The 21,252-nt window shown below is 46.0% G+C and overlaps 1 protein-coding gene across 2 annotated transcripts in view; it reads right to left on the reverse strand.

Annotated features, from left to right (window-relative positions):
* Positions 1 to 21,252, reverse strand: part of LOC138580095 (transient receptor potential cation channel subfamily V member 6-like) — a 164,284-nt gene that overhangs the window by 85,091 nt on the left and 57,941 nt on the right. For both annotated transcript variants that reach the window (XM_069650373.1, XM_069650374.1), the window contains exons 2-6: positions 15,144 to 15,241; positions 14,620 to 14,742; positions 13,790 to 13,930; positions 10,989 to 11,087; positions 3,593 to 3,765 (exon numbers count right to left, since the gene is read on the reverse strand). In XM_069650373.1, coding sequence (XP_069506474.1) covers positions 3,593 to 3,765; positions 10,989 to 11,087; positions 13,790 to 13,930; positions 14,620 to 14,742; positions 15,144 to 15,241 — 634 coding nt within the window. The remainder of the gene's footprint in view (positions 1 to 3,592; positions 3,766 to 10,988; positions 11,088 to 13,789; positions 13,931 to 14,619; positions 14,743 to 15,143; positions 15,242 to 21,252) is intronic.

The following is a 21,252-nucleotide window of genomic DNA, read 5'->3' on the forward strand; positions in this document are numbered from 1 at the left end:
GGAACAATGATAGTGTGTGCTCGCACTCCCTTATATTCCCAGAGACAAGAATACTATGCAAGGCAGAAGGCATGGGTGGAGAGACATGGGGCTAATTGGGTGGGGATGTGAAGTCAAGTCCACCTCCTTGGACCTGGGTTTGAGTTTATGTGCTGCTAAGTGAACTTCATGTTCCAGACATGGCACGAGCGCACCAACCAATTATAGAGGGCCATATAACGACGGGCCTTATAGTTTGAAAGCCAATGATATACTGTTTACTTAATAGTGTTCAAGATTACATATTTTAGAGGTAGGCATACATTGTCCACCCAACGGTAGATATCCAATCACAATCCCGCCTCTTATAGATAGTATACTTTGATGTTCCCCTTGAAACTAACACAACCCGTCGTAGGTGTTCCTTATTTTCCACGTAGTATGAGGACACGTCTGATGTATTTTTTGTATAAAAGGCTGTTTTCATGTGAAATACACAGAGCTCGAGTGAACGTCCGTTGATGGCTGTTATAACTCCCTGTTTTAGATAATTGTTAATAAAACAGCAACCTTTGCCATCTTCCTGAGTTGGTTTGATTATTTGGTGTCAGAGTTATTCTGCATCCCCATCCATCGCATGCACGTTATCCAAAGGGCCCTACGCTCAATTCCTATACATTTAATCTACACATCAATTAAGTGTTAAACCAAAGAATCCAATGCATATTGAACTCTAGAATAGAATTTTATCAAAGCCAGAGAACCCAATGGGAATTGTAATACAAAGTGAATGGAACTTTAGAGATTAACTTTAAAGAATTAATTAAAACTACCATATTCAACTCATGGTAGCCCAGGCTCTGGTTCTCTCTAGGTTGGACTATTGTAACAGCCTCTTTCTAAATCTACCTGTCTCTACTATCCACCCTCTGCAACTAATCCAGAGCAGGACTGTGAGACTTGTCCATGGCCTCCAGCCCTTGGATCGTATCTCTCCAGCTCTGAAATCTCTCCATTGTCTCCCAGTGGATGCAAGGATTAAATTCAAAACCCTCTGCATTGTCCACAAGGCTTTCTGGGGCCTGGGTCCAAAATACCTTCAGCTATCCCTCCGCAAATACCTCCCCTATCAAGCTCTTCGCTCCTCTACCTCCAACTCCCTCAGGGTCAGTCGTTTTTCAAAGAAACAAGCTGGGGGAAGATCTCGGTCTTCGGCTGGGGCCTCCCTCTGGAATAGCCTCCCTGCCACTCTAAAACTTGAGGAGAACCATCTCTGGTTACAGGAAGCACCTCAAGACCTTCCTCTTTTCTTCTGCCTTCGCTCCCCTTCACCCCTGCTGATCTGTGCTCTCTTGGCACCGTGCACCTGGCCACCCTCTGTCCTCCGGGCCCAGGTACCTACTCACCCTGCCACTCACCCACACTGCCTCCGGGCCACCCCTTGCACTGGGGTCTGTATCTGTACCCATACAGCTCCCCCTTTTCTTCCCACACTTATCAGACCTACCCTGTCTGCTGCAATAAACCTGGCACTTGCAAATTGCTGGCTGCACTACCATGGTTTGTTGCCTTTATTATTTATTTATTTTTTATCTGTTTCTCCTCTGCTTGGCACTTTCCACTTCTCCCCCCTTCCATGTACTTTCCCCTCCCCCTCTCCCATGCACTTGTGCATTCTCAATGTCACTGGGCCTAGTATGATCACTGTTTTGTTCTCCTGCTCCCCTCCCTTGCCTTGTCGCGCTCTGAAACACTTGTGTACGAGTGTGATAGAAATAAAATATCAATATCCATAACCAAGATATTTTGTTGTGCAAAGACTAGCCATATGCAGAGGTTGCAAGTGTGGTGCAGAACATTAAGAACATTGGGAAACCTCATCACATTGTTACATCATTGAGAGTGTATCTTGGGGAAGGGATCCCCGAGGATTGAACTATGTATTGACCTCACGGCGGAGCCTCATGATATTTTGTGTTTTGAACTGTGTTTTGGAAATTGGGGAAGGGAACCTCCACTCCCCCCCCCCCCCACCGCCCCAAGCTCCCAACCCCACAGAGTACTGGTTAACCTTATACTATTTTGGAACATCAAGCAATCCTGAAACCTTTGTTAGGACTGCTTAATACTTGGGAAAGGGAGCTGGACAAAGCTTTGAACTTTACACTGAACACTATTTTGTTGGTTACTTGCATCCCTACACGTTGTATAAGATTAGTTGTGAGGGCAAGTATAGGTTTTGGGCACAGACAGATTCCTAAATTGAACTTGTGGACTTAGACTTTATTTAGTTTTGGTTTGGTATGGAAATCCCACCATAGTATAGGGCAGGATAGGCATTTCTCCATCCTGACATTGAAGTAAATAAAAGGGTTTACTTTGAACCCATTGTCTGTGTCCTACTCCACGATGCCCTCACAATATCCAGAAGATAGAATTGAGGAAAAGGTTACTTTTTGTGTATTTCTTTAGTGTGGCTTAATATGGAATTACTAAGTGGAAAATTCCTTCCGCTTGCAATCATTAGGGGACTGGGCATCAAACTGAGCTTTTGGTGTCAGAACTTTGCTTTTTTGCTTGTAGAGCTTTTATTGGACTAATTTACTGTAGTAATGGTTTGTTTGTTATTTGTTTCTGCTCTCTACAGAATACCAGCCTGATAAAGGGGGTACACCAAATATGTTGCATATCACATGTATTGTGGGTCCAGTAGTGTAATATGATTTTGAAAATAATAGTTTCATTAAATATATTGGAAGCGGTTAGTGGGCGATTCACTACTTTTCGGAGAGGAGTGCTTTTGATTTTGAAGTCCTTTCATCTTTTTGATTCACTCACCCAAACAGTCCAATAACGTCTTAGATTCTTGTGAGCAGAGGCGTAGCCAGGATTGTCTATCAAGTGGGGCCTGAGGCTAATGTAGTTGGGCCCACCGCAGTGGCATTAACATATGTAAAGGCCCACACAGCACTCCTGAGTGGGTATTTACAGATTTTGGGTGGGCCGTGCCTGCTCAGCCCCTAACCTGTCTATGCCTTCTACGCCTCTGCTTGTGAAGTAGGTAATTTAAGTACCCTTGTGCACAGCAGCACGTAACCATTTCTGTATTTATTTTATTTTGTTGGAGGACAAGCAGAACATGGTCCGACTATCCCTCACCTCCTCCCCCTCTCGACTGATGCCTTGATGCCCGAGGGTTTAGCATGGTTCTATAAATGTAAAAGAACAAATAAAATAAATACTTGTCTATTGAACAAAGACACTTTATATAGAACAAAGTACATCTGTATCCAGTCAACCCGTGAAAGCTAGGTGTATGGAGGGGGGGTGTCGTAGGAGCAAAAATGGCCTCATTGTCGGAGACACCTGCCAATGAGGGTCTACAGGATGTCACTGCATGGCACCCTCTTGCCAAATGCCTTGGTGAGGGGAGCCTGTGGCGTGCGCTACATAAACGGTAAATATCAGCCATTTTTATTTCCCATCACTTACACTGAGTTGCAACTAATTTAAACATTTAAAAAAAGTAAGTAATCTAAAAACAAGAAGGTACAATAACTTCAATCTGCAACTTCACATCTTCTTTTAAAATAGGTAAAAGATGGCCACTCACCACTGTGTTGCCCTCCACGGCTGCCATTTTGAACGGCGTGAGTCCCTCGTTGTTTGGAATCATGTCCAAATACTCCCCGTCTTCTGCCTTGTCGAAGGAGAGGATGAGGTCATAGATTTGGCAGGCAAAGGTCTTGTTGGGCTGCAGGGTCAGGATATGGAGCACAGTATTGCCTGCGGAGAGAGGTGCAACGAAAGGACAGGCAACGCAAGCATCAGTGTACAGTGTATGGCAGGGAAGTGGCAGCAGATATTACTCTAGTCAATAACCGGGAGGAATTTGGTATCTCGCTAGATCTAAAACTGAATGCAGGTAATCTCTTGCTTAGTCATTTCCAACAATGGTAGCCAACTAAGGCCAATCCTTACGCTCTCACAGAAAATAACCATTTTATGAATTCATGTGCAAAAGTAAGCAATTTAAGTTTCGTCAATTTCATGAAGTTTGGCACCAATTCACTATCATGATCATATCAAAATATACCACTTTTGGAAAAAGAAAAAAAAAAAGAAAATAGTACAAACAGCTGTGACAAGGTCGTGGAATGGACCTTGCCAGATGGGAGTCGGGTGGACCCAGACTCAATTCTACCTCTGTTATCAGCAGGAAGAACCCAAGTTCCCGATGTTTCTCCTTGTGTGTGCAAAGCCAGGCATCCTACAATACCTCAAGGCAGATGATTGCCAGCATTCCAACTAACCAAGCAGCTACCCACGACCAAAGAACTGCAAGTTCTGCCAAGCGACTCTCTTACCAACTCAAACCTGTGCGGAGCCACCCAGAGATAAGCAAGAGCCACCAGGAGAAGCCGTGAGCGTACGCAACGATTGCAGGGATGGCATGCCACATTGGATGCACTGCTGTGGGCTCACGCTCAACGGCACTAAACTATCAGGGAAAAACCTAAAGAACTTTACATTGGGGATGGGGTCCTCCACAATATGAAGAGTTACCAGAGACTTGATGCATAGGAACGAGTGAGCAGGGCTTAAGCCCGTTTTGGAAGATTCTCTTTGCAGAGATAAGTTCCAGGGTGGGGAGAGTGAATTAGTTTGACTAGGGCAAGTGGACCATTCCACGAAGAGGGACAGATACTTATGGGGTGAAAGGAAACAGCAAGTTGTGGGTGTACAAGGTGAGGTCAGCAGTGGAGATTGTAGAGAGTGGAAGGAGGAAGGAGGGAGCCACGGAATGTGGAAGAGATTGCTGAAAATTGTGAGATATTGGTTCAGGAGTGATCGAGGTATCACAGTAAGTGTTTGTGAGGCAAGTGTGCAGTAAGGAGTGGCTGTGAGAAGGCTGGTACTGGTTGAAAGGAGGGTGAATCAGTAGCAGTGCCTGCAGGAAGTAGTGGTGGTGGTAGTGGTAAGGAAGTGTAAGGCGAGAGGTAACATCAAAGGGTGGCGGGCAAGCGACAGGAAGAGTGAAAGAGCTGAAAGTTTAATGACTATGGGGACATTGGCAATCATGGCAATCAGAGACATTCTGATGCTGGTAGGAGTTTTTTTTGTCTCATGTCAGAAAATAAAAAATACCAGGCACCCTCAAAGTTGCCAAAGCTCCTGCTTTGAAAGAAGCCACACTCTGTGCCGAATCAACTATACTCCCCGTCATTTGACAGAGAATTTGTGGGGTCAGCAGGGTGTTAAGTTGGGTTCCTGGCCAAGCATGAAACTGACACCAGTGTAGGAACAGGAAACATCCTTACTAGGTTCCAGCTCTGGGTACAGGAACAAATTAAGGCCACATCCGGTAAGTTATTAGGACTGACATCCGCCGGCATTCTGATCAAAACATTCTCACACACATTCTCAGACACAGCATTCCAGGTCAGTCACTCCAAGCATTCTATGCATACAGGGCAGGGACAAGGGAAAGACAAGACACAACATATCTTTCCTCTTAAACAACACAAGACACACCCAAGAACAAGAGCCATATATACACACGCAACACCACATGTACATCGCTCAACTTCCAAAACAAATCCTCCCAACGCCGCACACACACACACACAAACCTTGCAGCCATCCCCACCTAGTGGGACAATTTGTACGATAGTATGGCACTCGCTTTCCTCTACCACTAAGGGATAGACACCAACCACTGAACAAAAGGATACCACAGCCAAACTTTCAAGCAACTTCAAGCTTCCAGCCCCAAACCAGACGGCTGAGGCAAAACCATGCCATACTAGCATGCAAGGTGTGCCCTGGAAGGCATGGAGAACTGAATCCCTCCGCCCCACAGCCATGCCACACAAACATACCATGTGTGCCCCATAGGGCACCAAGAGCAGGTCTCCCAAAACACACACAGTACACCACAAACACACACATCATATCAAACAAAACTCAGCCCCCAACCATTTCCAACACAGCCGGGTACCGGGGACCCTGGTTAACTGTCACCCCACAGAAAGAGAACTTCAAGTACTTTGGGTGTCGACACACCACAAGACGCCTGTGCTGAAAGACCACATGCCACAACTTCAGCAACTCCAATTCAGAAACCCAAGCATGACAATACCTCGTCATGACTCGCTCACCAGACAATGCAGAACAATTATTCTAGACAGTGATCACAGTTCATTAAAACATTAAGATAAACCTTCCTTACTGTTCTACTTAAGGCATTACACCTAAGCACTTGACATTTGAATTCAATGTTTTTTCAGTAAATGTCCAGCCTGTAAACTAAAAGGGTTAACAGAACATGCATCATAACTTGCACATTACCCTAATAACATAGGAAGTCCATGTCCTAACAAACTTGAAAACACAAAGGCCAATCTGTAAAAGAAGGGGTTAAAAAATGGCTAAAGTTAGTGCACACTAAACCTCAACAAAACAAAACAAAAAATACAATAAATCTCTCTAAACAGAGGCCACAACCTGGCCAAGCATGACACAGACACCAGTGTAGGAACAGGAAACATATTTACTGTTGTGGCATGTAGAATGTGGAATGAAGAGAGAATAGAACTAGAATGGGTATGCCAGGAAAAGGAGTGAAGAGCAGTCAGTTAAGAGATGGAATAAAAGGAGTTGAGACATGAAGGTTGTCTCCTGACATTATTTAATATGAACATAGTGACTGTAATGATATGATAAGAGATACACCATTTACTAAGTTCCAGCTCTGGGTACAGGGTACAGGAATACATTTAAGCCACTTCAGGTAAGTTACTAGGACAAACATCCACCATCAGCCCATCTTCTCAACTGCACATTCACAGAAACATTCAGACCATAACATTCTCACACACAGCATTCCGTGTCAGTCACTCCTAGCATTCTATGCATATAGGGCAGGGTGAGGAGACAGACAAGACACAACACAGGCGTACACATAGTTTTTGTGGCTGGAGCCATTAGAGTTGTTTCAAGAAATCATGGAAGTATGGATTATCACGATATATTAGGCGGTCACTCTCAACTCAGAGTCCCAGCCCCCAAACAAGGTGGCGCGCACCCAAAACGCTTATACAGATTAAACTTCAGTGAGGCCTCCAACTTATTTCACACCACCCCAGCAAATACCCTCTTGTACCACCAATGAGCTCAAAACCAGGCCGGTGTATAGTAAGAATATATATTTAAGGTTTGACATAATTTAATAGCAACCAAAACATCATCCAAGAATGCCATGGCACAACACAATGTTGCAATTTCAAATGTTTGCACCAATTGACTGCCCTACACTTTGAATGAATGTACAGATAGTACACCACACAGGTAACATTTAGAGATGGACAGTTAACACTTTAAAGCAGATTTCTTGCAATTTCACCTACAAACAATCTAATTCACCCACTGAATGCTTAAACTGTTATCAAGCTCTTTTCTCCCAGCAACCCCCACACCCAGGCAGCAATAGGACCCCTTAAGCCGAAGGCAAGGTACAAGGAGTGGGAATACAGTAGCAACATCATTTTGGCTTTTTATTAAAAGGAAAGGCAAGGCTTGACAAATAGACTTGTTTTTTATTTGAAATGCAGTTTAGTAATGGAACTCAAAGGGAAAATCGTTTTGGGCTTTTTATTTGCATAAACTACAGGGCTTTGGGAAAACCAATTTTGAGATGCAGGTAAATGGGAAATTTCATTTTGCACATTATGATAATGGCAGTGTTTTAGGGTTTGTGATTTTGGTATTATGGACACCCCCCCTTCTGTACACAGGACAGGGGTTTTAGAAAGGTAGAGTCACCCAAGTACTTGATTGTCTATACCGGCTCTAACACACTGGGCATGAACTCTAACAACACTTCTCCCGTGATTTTCTATATGGGAATTAATTGATTTAACTTCAATTCAATGCACTAAAGATCTACACAGCTGCCCATCCCCACAATTTAATGGAAAGGATTACGGCAGGCAGTTCCCAACACAATTCAATTTAAATGGATAGGGCGATTTTCTTTAGTGGAATTAATTTGAGTTGGATTTAGTAAAATGTGCCAAGGGTCACCCCCAGTTCCACCTCCCTACTTGCTATGCAAGATGGAGATTAAGGTTGGCAGACCCCGCCCCCACACTTCTGTTGGCATTTGGCTTTATCTACTCACATGGGAGGCCTGGGTAATGGGGCATCCAGGGAAACAGCAGGGCTCCTCGGAGGATAGCACAGATCTGGCCAAAGGCTTCGGTGATGGGTAGTCCCCAGCACCCAGACTTCCTCTGGGTCCTCAAATGGCAGGCCCAGCTAGCTTCTAGATTTCCTGGTCTCCGTCTCCCCTGCACTGTGTAAGGCCCAGCAATAGAGTGGTCAACGGAGTGTGAAATTAAAGGAAAAATCTAAAAGTCCAAAGAAGGGTCCCAAGAGTAGAAAAGTCAAAGAAGGTTCCCTCTCGGATAGAAAACTGATCTCTTGTAGGGCTGGTCACACTCCATTATCAAAATTCCCCGCTACGGATTTGCCAACTCCCTCTACCTCTCCTTCCCCTTAATACGCCCACTGCCTGCTGGTAGGACAAGGAGTTGGGGGTGTGAATGATGGAGGCTGAGGGAGGAGAAAGATTCATCATGCCAAAATGACAATTGGGTTAAACTTCTTCAGTGTCCTTCAAATCTAACAACATGGCAGCTACCTTAATTTTTTAGATAATTGGTGGCACATACATATTTTTGAGTTCTATATTTTATGACGAGTCAAAAAATACTAATATCTCGGCATGCCCTTCCTGGGATGCACTACCGTTTTTATCTATTTACACCCGAGATTAAATAGTACCGAAATCTGGCCCTTCCTGATTAAAACCTTACGTCCATAACCTATCATCACATAAGCTTTCTATTCCCTCGGAATGATGGCACTGCCAGAATCCCAATTGTCTTCATTGCTGAAGTTGTATCCATCATAGACGAGGTGTGCGGTGCACCATGGTGAAGAGTTTGTTGCCGCAAAGATGATCAATGAAGAACCTGGGCCCAGCAAGGGTGTCTGGTCGTTGGCATTGATGATTGGGACTCGACCATGGCTGGTTTTCGGATTTTGTTCAGCGCCTTTGTGGACTTCGGGGGGCGGGAAACCCACTGGCGAATTCTCCTCGGTTTGTCAGTGACCTCTACTTTCTCCGGCGGGACAAAGCGGTTGACAGTGATGAGCAAGGGAGTTCTTGATTTCAAAGTGTCTTAGGCAATGGAGCATTGTGGCTCCGGTCGACGAGGTTACAGCTTTCCTCCGAACCTCAACGGTGATGGTCCTCGATGGCCTGGAGCTTTACTTCAGGATTCCTCAGCTGTCCCAGACTCCAGTTGGCAGCATTTCGGGTCTGACTTCCAAGGAGCCTTGGTGAAGCTAAGCTGGTGCACGATGGTCCCTTGTAGCTCAGGAAGAAGTCTCCTAACCAGGTCATCTCTTGGATCCGTTCTTGGAGACACAACGCTTTCGGATGACGTTGAAGGAAAGCAGCAGCAAAACCTTCTTCTAGCTGACCTTCAAGGTAAGCATCAAGTTTTGACTTCAGCTTCTGAACAATGCCAGTAAGTGAGAGATCACCAGATATACTGTTCAGCCTCTCATTCACACTGCTGAGCCAGGCTCAGGCAGCCAATCATTCAAGAAGGGCATTCAAGCAGACAGGCAGCCAATCAGGCTCACAGTGCATTCAGGCCATTCTCTTCCCTCCAGCCTCTCACAACAAGGAGCGTGGATTGGGACAAGCACCCAGTCTTTCAGCACACCACACTGCATTCATACCAGTTTCTGGCAGGCTGTCTCATTCATTGAGACACACACTAGAAACCAGACACCCATAACACAAACTGTATATTGGTCACACACTCCATACACCCAGGTCCAACCTCACGGGTGTACCCACAAAATACAGTCATTGGGAAGGCTCCAGCAAGTCTTGCGTGGACTTCCCCCACAATACCATATATGGAACTTCCACCCAACAGCCAGTCAGGGGAAGGGACAGAGTCAGGGCTTCCCAGGACTTTGGGAAAACAGGTTAACAGGTAATAGAAAGCAAGAGGCCCCAGGGACCATCTTGTCTCCTATCAGGAATCCACTGATTCCTAGGGCAGGGTCTGGGTATACCAAAATTCAGGATACTCAGAGCACCTGTCAAATTCAGCATGGAGCTGCCAACAGCCCATACCCTGCTCTGTGGGCCACACACAGGTGTCCAAAAACATACACTAGGATACAGGGTTGTACACCCCCACCCATGGGTGCCAGAAGGATATCCCAAGGGTCTGATCAACACAACCAAAAAGAGGAAGAGCTGCACTGCCAGGATTCCCACATGGACTCCTGTGCAGAAACACAGAAACACATGAAAAATGAGTAAAGGGCAAGGACATGAGGTCTTGTCCGCCAATGCGTTTACAGCATCACACCCGTGCTGAAAACATGGGGAAGGGAACCCAGCTGCTCTACCGCTCTGACATATTTCTTGAACACTTTCCTTTTGTGCATACATTGTCAAACACCCTTTTGTATTTAGAATCAAGGATTGGTAATAGGTTTATTAGTAAAGTTCCTTTTATTTTGACAGAGACTACTAGGACTGCGTTATTACTATTTGATGGCTGTAGCTTGCTTCCATGCTTAGATTTAGGTTTAGATAGACCTTCAACCAACCCATTGAAGTTCCGTAAACACCCTTGAATGGAGATCACATGCGTCTGTCTTCATTGCTTGACACCATGCCTTCCTTACACTATCCAAGTATGAGCACTTTTGGAATGGAAAGTAGGTCCTGTCAATGTTTCTATCCCACTACTATGGCATATGGTTCAATTCTGAGCATCTGACAATGTATCCACCACACACAAGGGACAAGGGCCTTCCACAAGTTCATCTCACTTTTCCATCTGGAAGATTGTCCACTAAAAGCATGCCACATGCCTTCCCCACCCCATAACTCACACATGGTCTCTTACCGAGGCAGTCCTGCGCTCTGATGTTGCATCCTTTTTCGATGAGCAACCGGATAATCCCTTCATGTCCAACACAAGCAGCAAAGGATAGAATATGCTCACCTGTGGAGAAATCAGAGGTACACTGAACATTATGCACCGAGGCGTGAGAGTTTAAACATGACAGCTGAAAGAATAAGATTGGCATCTGTTTAGGGCAGTGGGATTCAAACTGTGGAGCACGCCACTGCAGGGGGCCGCGGGTGCATCCCTGGGGGGGCTTTGAAAGCCTTGCATGAAATGTAAAAAGAAATTAAAAAGAGGATTGGTAGAAATGGGCAGTGGCGGCTCACATGGTCGGGCTGAAGCATGCTACTGTCTCAGGCACCAAAGAAAAAGGGTCCCGCAGTTGTAAATGGATATTCATTCCTTTAGTCACAGACTTTCAATAGTACCCAACGGGGGTGCTTTGTGTTAAAATGTAAGTAAATTGTGATATTTAAAGAATATTTATTCAGCAACAATGGTCAAAATTACTAACTGCAAAGTGAAGTAACTCATCAAACTGGCCCTCATTGGCCAAAAAGGTGCCCCATTTTGACTGGCCCACACTAGCATTTTGCATTTTTGGTACAGGCATTGCCCTATAGGCCAGTCTGAGCCTGGTGGCTCATCCATAATGGCGAGGGGATGCCTACCCAGTGACCCCCTCACCCATTATGGAGGAGCTAAGTAGCCAGCCCAGTAAAACAGTGAGAACTCTCAGCTGTTTTGTCCAGCTGCGGGAGTGCTCCTGGGCTGACTGAACTGTCAAAGGAAAACACGATTTCCCTTTGACAGTTCAGTTTAGCTCCCCAGCCGCACATGCTCACTGAGCCATGCAAGGCTGGGGCGTTTTGCTTCGCCAGCATTGCATAGCTCATTGGAAATGCTGGCTGTGGCACTGCATGTCTGTATGTGCAAGGGAGAGCTTGTGCTCAACCTCGCACATACTGACGGAGTAGCCCGGAGCAGGGCGTTTCAACACCCACACACAGGCCAATGCAGAAGGTATGTTTATGTTCATTTATTTTTTTATTTATACATGTGTATGGATGCGTGCATCCTTGTGTTATGAGTGAGTGTATGGCGATGGATGCTCGTGTGAATGATAAAGTGATTGCTCTATGAATGTGTGTGTGTTAGTTTGCGCTGGTCCGTTGAGCTGATTTTGGCAAGTGGTGGATAGAGGGGGCGGGGGGAGGGTTGTACAACAAAGGCATTTTAAAAATGCAAATTGTTTGGCTATTTACCAATTTTTTTGTTTAAGTATGCTCTACAATGCAACATTTTCAACCATTATTTATTTTTTTTTAAACGAGGGGGGGCCTCCCGAAACCCCCTTATTTGGCTTGGGACCCCAGCTCTCCCCTTCCCTCCTACTCCTTGGATGTCCTCTGCGGCCCCCCTCCCCTTACCCTCTTGTGGGGCAAACACCCTTGATGTCATCTTCCACTCCTCCCTCTCTCCTTCCCTCCTCACATCGCAGTCCTTACCAAGAAGGCTCACTTTCAGCGGCACCTCCTCAGAGGCATTGTCTCTTTCCTCACCTTCCCTCAGAAACTCAATGTCTCCAGAGCTTGTCCTCTCTAGGCTGGACTACTGCAACAGCCTCTTCCTCAATCTTCCTAAATCCTCCCTTCGCCCCATTCAACGTATCCAAAACAGGACTGCAAATCTTATCCTTGGACTCCAGCCCATCTCCCCAGCCCCAAAATCACTCCACTGGGTCCCGGTTGCTTCAAAGATAAAGTTCAAGACCCTCTGCATGATTCACAAGACTTTCCGGGGCCTGGTAACCCCCTTCCTCCAACTCTCTCCCCAAATACCTCCCTTCTGGAGCCCTTCGGTCTTCTAGCTCCAACTCTCTGCAGATCAGGCGCTTCTAAGCAGAGAGTGGGGGGTAGATCTCTCTTATGTAGGACCCTCCCTCTGGAATGTTCTCTCTGCCCCTCTCAGACATGAGCTGGATCTCCTTAAGTTCCAGAAGCTTCTCAAGACCCTCCTTTTAACTTCTTCCTTCCTTGCCCCCTGCTAATATCCCCCTCTGGCGTATTGACAGGCTGCCAGGTTCCTTCCGATTCATACAGTGCACTAAGCCCCCCCCTTGCCCAGTCCATCCCAGCACCTTGCTCTTCACTGACCCTCCCCCAAACCTGCACTTGCCCTACTTGGCTCCCCCTCCCCTGCACTAGCCTGGCAGGATCTGCACCCCTGTTCAGCCCATCCCGCCTCACCCTTAGCATGTGGACCTTCATTCCCCTGCCCGCTCTGCATTCCCCTGGCACTTGTCCACCTGGCCTCCCCTTTGCGCTCGCCTTGCCCAGGTGCCCCCTCCGCAGCCACCCGGCACTTGCACGTTCTCCACTCAGACCTGCACTTCCCTCCCTCCCTCCCCCAGCATCAGCGCATTCCGCTGTGACAGGGTCCGACCGTCACTCCCCACACCCCTTAGAAACCTCTGGGTATTAAGCGTGTTATAAATAACCTATCATATCATACGTGGATGCACTTTTCCTGAAGTGTCTTTTTGTACAATAAAAGAATGCTCTCAAAATCATGCGCAAAATGTAGGTGAGTTAATTTGATTATATGCCATGTAAACATTAGAGCCACATCTCAACGCTTTTTTTTCAGCAATCATCCTTACTTATGAGGACATTGATTCTAAGCAAGTAGAAAGAAAATAATCAAATGTACACACACAGTACAGTCTTACATGCACTGGATGACTTCTGGCAAATTCACCGAAACACACACCTAATGCCGTATCCGCAGGAACTTACCAAAGTATATAAGGTTGCGTGAGCTGAGTTTGAAGAATGATCCGATGGCTCGTGGGAATGATACATTTGCTCCCCGGTCAATGAGCTCCGTCACCAAGTTGAGGTTCTGATTCACCACCGCAATGTGGAGCGCGGTCTGCCCTGCAAGAGACCAACACATGCCAAGGTTAGAGATGAATGTCCTACCAGCTTAGAGCTTCTATCCACAGTCCAACCCCCAATTCCCCCTTGAACCGATGAGATGCACATCGGTTGGAGCATTTAGGACCCTTTTGGAGTTTCCATCAACCTGCTGTACATTTTAAAGCAACACTTCCTGTGTCCCTTCCTAATCCTTAAATGTGAAGTACTCTTGCCTCCTTTTCATCTAAATAGATTTCACCAACGTTCTGAGGGGAACTAGGTCTTTTAGTGATGTCCGAGGCCCTGCAGCCCTTGCCCTGCAGCAATCACTTTTCACCTATCAGGTGAGCCAGTAATTGAAGATAAAGCATCCCAATCAAGCCACCATCTATCACAAGTCCTAATCCTACCTTGTTTCCTAACAGTTGCTTCAACCAAAGCACATTTTCCAGGTTATACGGTGACAAAAGTGACCACTTTGTGATGTTGAGGATGTCCAGTCTTTAGCTAGATAGTCGTTATCCTACACAGTTACTGTTGAAGGACGACCCTCTTACACATCTTCCGCCCTCCCGTTGACCGACCTCATGCACCACACATTTGAATACTCAAACCTCTGGTAACCAGTCAAATCAATGATCGCTCCCCCCAAAGCTAAATGCCTTTCCCTTACTGGGATCCTGGCTTATGTTCCGATTGGACCTTACCTTGATAGAGCTCAGCTTTCATTGGCTCATTGATCAGGTCTGGCCCTGCATTAAGTAGGGCCTGAGCGGCCTCCAGGTTGTCATACAAAGCAGCCACATGGAGAGCAGTCTCGCCCACTGCACCTGCAGAACAAGATGTACGCCAAGGTCAGAGATAGGGAGTCAATACGAGCAAGTAAGTTTGGATCAGGGAGACATTTGTTGTATTTGCAGGTACTTCATGGTGATGCGCATCATGGTCTGCACGCGCGGGCTACGAAGAGAAAGAATTGATGCACACAGGAGCAACCGGGGAAGATAGTGGGGTTTGGGAGATGCCTACGAGACATTTTACACTTGAAGTCTTAACCCCGCCCATCATCTGGAAGAAAGTACTGGGCTGTCAGAGGGGCCGTCTCTTGTACAATGTTTGTAATTAATGAGTAAACCAAGCCTTGCATTCCCCCCCACCCCCGCCAATCACCCATCATCCTTCACCTCTTTGGAAACGTGATCAGAAGCCATGCCCCTTGCACAAGCTGTACCTCTTGCAAACAGGTTTGTGGATGGGCATTCGATCAGTTTGCGAATAGCTCCGACATCATTCTCTCTTGCAGCCAAAAGCAAAGGGGATTCCCATATCCTAAAGAAACAAAAATGAACAATCAACATAAAGATTGCCATAGAGCACAACCTGCGAGCAACAAGCAGCATGAGCAGGCAAAAAGAAACCAGCTTGGATCTGTTAGAGGAAATGGTCAGCTCCACAGTTCAACACACCCAGGTTTACTGTAGCCAGAGCATTTTAAGGTCTGGCTGGAAAAAGCTTTAGAGCTCGTTGGAGATTTCTTAGCTGGGAATCTGTTGGCCAGAGTTGGAATGCAGTTTCTGGGAATGTGTTGGCCACAGTTGGAATGCCTTTTTCTTTGAGCTTTTATCAGTTGTTGCGGAGGACCACACGCATCTTGTATGAATTGTCTGACTGATGCACCACTTTTGGTTACTAATTGCACAGAATGTTTTTTCTCCACTCTATAGAGCATCCAGACACCAACCTCTATGAAAAGTGTCTTTGCGGAGCCCTTTCCTCCTTACTTCTACCAGTAATCGCCCTTCCGTTCCCCCGCAGACATTCTGTGTTAGCTGCCATCCCATTGGCTACCTGCTTCCTCTGCCCCAAATGACTATTGTGCACCACTTTGCACCACTAGCTCTGCCCTTCTTTACTGTGCTCTGGATCTGCATTGCATCATCAGATGCTGGAAACCACACCCTCCTTATAAGGATGCTGTGGAGGGTCAGAAGAAGGATGTGGACACAGTGTTGTTCTATTGGTAGGTTCTATTGAATGATAAGAAAAGGCCTAATGTTCATTACTGCTATGTGGGTGTCCCCTGCCGATATAAAGAACTAAAGGTGCTTGTCTGTTATCAGGAAGTCCATAAACGAATCGTAACTGACCCTACCACTATACGAACAAAAATAATTTAGGCAAATATCTTTCCTTCTCAAGATGTTCTCCTTGTCTTCCGGCTGCTTATTAGTAGGATCATTTTTTCAAATGGCTCGTCACCCCCTTTATAAGTTCTTGTAACTCTTTCACAAACTCTGGGGTTTCTCTCCCCTTTAGGGATTATTTTCCAGGAATCCCTTTTGCGTCTCTCTCCCATCTTTTCTTCCACAATGTAGTGGCTTTGGTAGCATATATTTCCTTAGCTGTGATATGCTTCCTTGATATTTCAGGTTCCCCCTCTCCTGGGGTGGTTTGCTTGGCTTATCTTTACTCTTGTGGGCCTTCCTTGCCCTCCCTTCACAGAATTCTCCTACTGGTTAACAGTCTCTGCCTCTTAACACATGTAGTACTCTCCCCTCTTACCAGCGTATGTGCATCTCAATCTTACTGACAGCTCTTCCAGCATTTATCTTGATTCACCCTCTCATTATTATAGTTCCACTTCCTCGACTTCAATGGACTCTTGTCAAGTCTATTGGGGTGAGTTCCAGCTATTTCAGAATGATCTCCCGGTTCTCCCCTCGCCTTGTATTCTGTGGGGGAACGTCTCCAGAGCCTCCCTTCGCTCCGATCTCTTTGGTTGCTTGTTTTCTCAATTCCCCAGTCTTCTCCCGTGTCCCGCTCTCTGTGCCGTTTCTCCATGAGAGCTGGTAACATTGCGGGTATACAGATGATTTGCTGCTTTTGCAGCACAGTGGTGTTGGCCCTGTTCTGTGGGCACCCGGCCGACCACAAAGTCACCATGGTCAAGCCACCACCGTCTGCTCCTTGGTTTCTCCCTCAGTGTGGACGTTGCACATCCGGTGCTTTGCTCTCACTCAGCGATCAGTTGCCAAAGTCTTAGGTTCTGTGACTCCTCCCCTCTTAGGTGTAATATTGCCAGGGGCCTCCCCTGCTTGCGTAAGAGTCTCTCTGCCTTGTCCTCCTCTTCCAGTCTCCTCGTCCCAGTTAAATGGCGATTTCTGTTTAACGGGATAGATCCTCTTTGTTGTTCGTGACAGTATATTTTAGTTTTCTCTTCAACCAAGTCTCTGTATTGCATACAGTTCTGTGCATCTGATATTCCCATGTATGCCACCATGGGGTATGACTTGGGGAGTTCCTCACTGGAACGGAAATCCTTGTCCCTAGGATAGAGTCTCTTCCAGTTGCGTCCCACTTGCCTCAATCCCTTGGAAGGGTGTTTCAGAGCGGGCTCACCTCCCTAGCCTAACGGAGTGGGGGGTTCTTCACCCCTTGGATAGAAGGGACGAATTTCCTAAATTCATCACAATGCACAGATGTGCTTGACACGGATTGACCCTCACTGAGTTTACAGCCCTTTGGGTAACACGCATGCAGTGGATGGGATGCAGAATAACTGACACCAAATAATCAAACAAACTTAGGAAGATGACAAAGTTTTCTGTTTTAAAATCAATTGTCTACAATAGGGAGGTACAACAGACTTTTTTTTGGCTCGAGCTCTCAGCATACTTTACAAACAATCACAGTAATATTGTCAAAATTCATCAGATGTGACATAATATTACGTGGCAAATAAGAAAAACCTATGATGAGTTTTTATAGGCTCAGGGGGAACATCCAAGTATACTTTTTCTATAAGGGGTTGGATTGTGATTGGATCTCTACCGTCAGTTGGACAGTTTATGCCCACCTCTAGTGCAAGTCATCTTCCACACTATTAAATACACGGTATATCATTGGCTCTCAAACTATAAGTACCTTCGTTATATTGCCCTCTACAATTGGTTGGCATTCTCGTGCCATGTCTGGAACATTCAGAACTACAGATTCCAGCATGCTCTAGGAGAGTCAAAATCCCATCAAGGTGAATATGGAAGATTTAACTGAAAATATCAGAATGCCCTATGGCTCACGCAATGAAGATAGATGGATTTTAAAGTGCGTCCACACCGTAGTCCTGCAACCGGCTTGCAACTGAAAGACGTTCATGGAATGTGAACACAAGAAAGAAACAAACTGCAAGGACCTCTGCGAAACTGCTCAGCTCACAAGTAAGAGGGAGAGTGCTCGTGGTCACTTGCAGAAGCCGACTCGGCTGGCATGAAATGCGTGGAACATTGCAGACGTGTGCCCACTCCAGTTTGTGCATCCGATAGAGCTCAGAGGGTTGGGGTGGTCCGAGCAAACACATCTTTACCATTGGCTGAAAAAGAGCCAATGAACGCAGGATTCAAAAGCCACAACGAATGTAGACCAATAAACAAGACCCTCAGGGAGTAACTAAACCTTAGGAATTAACTCGCTGGCAAAGCCAAAAAAGAGAAAAGGGGGACATTCTAATAAGGTGAACAGACTCCAAGGATACCATGGGAGAAAACTGCGTGGTAAGAAGCAATACAGTTACTGCGTAACCGTTATTCTGATGAGTATACCGGAAAGGTGTAACCAGAAGAGCAGAGTGCGTCAAAGAGCACCTAGTGCGAGAGGTGGCATAAACTGAGCTGGGTACCAGAGGCAATACCTAAATGTGAAGCGTTGCCTTGAGAAAATGAACACTGGCAGCAGGTTGAGAAGATCACGTGTCTGAAAAGGACGATGAACGAGGGGTGGAAAGCTTAGCTATTACTAAGACACCAAGGCCACAGAGAGACCTGCAAGAAACCCAACAGAAATGAAGAGCGCCGTGAGACTGGAAAGGAACCCGGCAGAACCGAAGGTCATGGGAAGATCTGGCAGAAGTCTACATAAATCCAAGTGTGAAGAAACCTGAAAAGGTCGAGGACTTATAGAAACAAAAAGGCAGTCAGAAGGTCTGGCAAGTTTGTATTAACCGGGAATCCCGTAGAAGGCAGATCTGCGAGTGCCCTCAGGAGGGGAGTGCCCAGGAAGCGATTTGGTATGTTTTTCCATTGTAGAATGGGGATGTACTTTAAAGGATAGGGTCACTGACATTTTGTTGTCCAAACTGATGTTGTAGATTAGCGTTACGCTTGAGGCAAAAGGACTTCTAAGTCTCCAACTTTGTTGGTCATCAAGGATTGAACTTTTGGGACTAGAATAGGGCATTCCTGGAGGACGGAGAATTCTAAGAGCAGGTTCAAGACTTTCTATGTTAAAACCTTTGAACGCCCACTCTGCCCCCTCCCCACTCCCTTCCCTTCCCAAGCAACAGGGTGTACCCAGAAGACTATACTTTGGGTTATCCCATCCTTGAGTTTATTTGTAGCCCCTACTGCCAATAGGCATTTATCCAACCCAAGACCTTATTTCATACACACCAATAAAATATTAAGCGAAACATGTGTTGCACTTTGAATCCTATTACCGAGGCGTGTGTACGATTCATAGCAATGACCAAAGTTAATTTCGCTCAACACCCTCTGGGATCTACCGCTTAACCAGTATACTGTACCTGTTTTGGACGCTGAACTCGTACTTCAGAGTACACTGCTTGGCTTCCCCGTCCCCCCCAGAATGCAGGGTCTAGTTTATTTCCCTGCAGTCACTGAACTCACTTGACCAGAGCCCAGTGGTTGGTTTCCTTTTTCCGTGCCACTCTGGGTTTGGCCTCCTTGCCTCCCAATTTACTTTAGGTTGGACACTCCTCGCACAGAAATCCGGGACTCAAGTTTCCCAGAACATAAGTCTTTCCAATATGTCATTTTCCCAAAGGAGCCATATCTCAACATACCCAAAGGACTCTCGCTCAGTCTTGAAATGATTCCTTAGCAGCGTCAGGCCACGTGTGGTCACATACCTTCGAGATGACATTCCGAGGCCGCCCTGCCTCACTCTAGCAGTGAATCCATCTCTCCCAGATCCAATGGAGTAGGAACTAGGTGGCAGCAGCTGCTTTACTGGCGGGAGTTCACTTGCAGGTGGTCTCGATTGGACTGCCCAGAGTGCGGATCCATGTTGAGCTGGTCTTTGTTCCGCAAAATGGTGTCCAGGTGACCCTCAAGTAGACTTCAATGTCAAGGTTGTCTACCCATTCGTCTTTCTTGTCTGGAAAGAGACCACTACGTTAGGTCAGTTATGTGCACTGACAGGTTCTGATTTAACAGACTTCTTTGCAAAGGCATGTCTTTCCCATTACTGCTGCCCATATGTGGCCCCGCTTTGGGTGCTACATCCCTCTGCTCCCCCCACCAAGATCTTGCACCCCGGTTGCATTACCCTTTCTGTATCCCTCTCTAACTGCTGTACCCATGCAGTATCTTTTTTGCATTTACCTGGAATTCAATTCATTTATACTAAAACTAAGTTCTAACGAACATCCGCGCTGTCAGGAACCTTTGCCTTGCATCGCCACCAATTTGTGTGTGCGCATTAACCTTGCTTCATTGTGACTGCGTTTCATTGGCTTCATTTTTTTTTTGCATTGGTTCTCCATTGCCCAGGGTATTACCGGTTGTGCTTCCAGGTACTAAGTCCACTTCTTACCCTCCTCCAGATGCTGCCATTCGGGATGTGTACACTGTACCCAGTCCATCTGTGCAATTGCTTTGAATGCAGAAAATGTATCAGGCTACCACTCATCCATTTTGTTTTTGGGAAATGTCAGCCATTTTGGATGCCCGGACATCGCAGTAAAAACATAAAATAACATTGCACATGCCAAACTAATGAAACAATCTCCGAGGATGTGAGGGGTGATGAGGATGGGATATGGCTTAAAAAGCCCAAAAAAACGTGGTGGCTTTTTAACTCCGACATCCGCGAACAGTGCCCACAAACATGACAGATGTTCGGGGACATCTATGCCTATTTGTGCATTATAAGGTTGGTGAAAAGCAGTTTTCGGATGGCTTATATCTTTGGCGCAACTCAATGAAACTGCATGAAATCCTGAACATTCATTGTAAGCCTGACTCTGAATGGTTCTGCCAAGCGTGGTGCTGTTATGTCAAGAAGAAACAAAATTAGAGGGGGTCCCAAAATATTTTAAATTAGTGATTTTTGTGGAAAACGTGGCCCCAAGAGAAGGGTTTGTGGGTGCGCACCACTGAAGTAACAAGAGCTACCTTTAATTTTAAAGTGATCGAGACGGCTGCAGCCGTGTGATTAGACTGGTGATTTTCCACTATCATTAGCACTGAAGATGTTACAACATTTCAGATAGTGTGCAGCACAAAAGCATTTCTTGGCATATTATAAAATAATACACTAGGCAA

The sequence above is a fragment of the Ambystoma mexicanum genome, chromosome 3p (assembly GCF_040938575.1).
Source record: "Ambystoma mexicanum isolate Mex_15411 chromosome 3p, UKY_AmexF1_1, whole genome shotgun sequence".
In the NCBI taxonomy this organism is placed as follows: Eukaryota; Metazoa; Chordata; class Amphibia; order Caudata; family Ambystomatidae; genus Ambystoma; species Ambystoma mexicanum.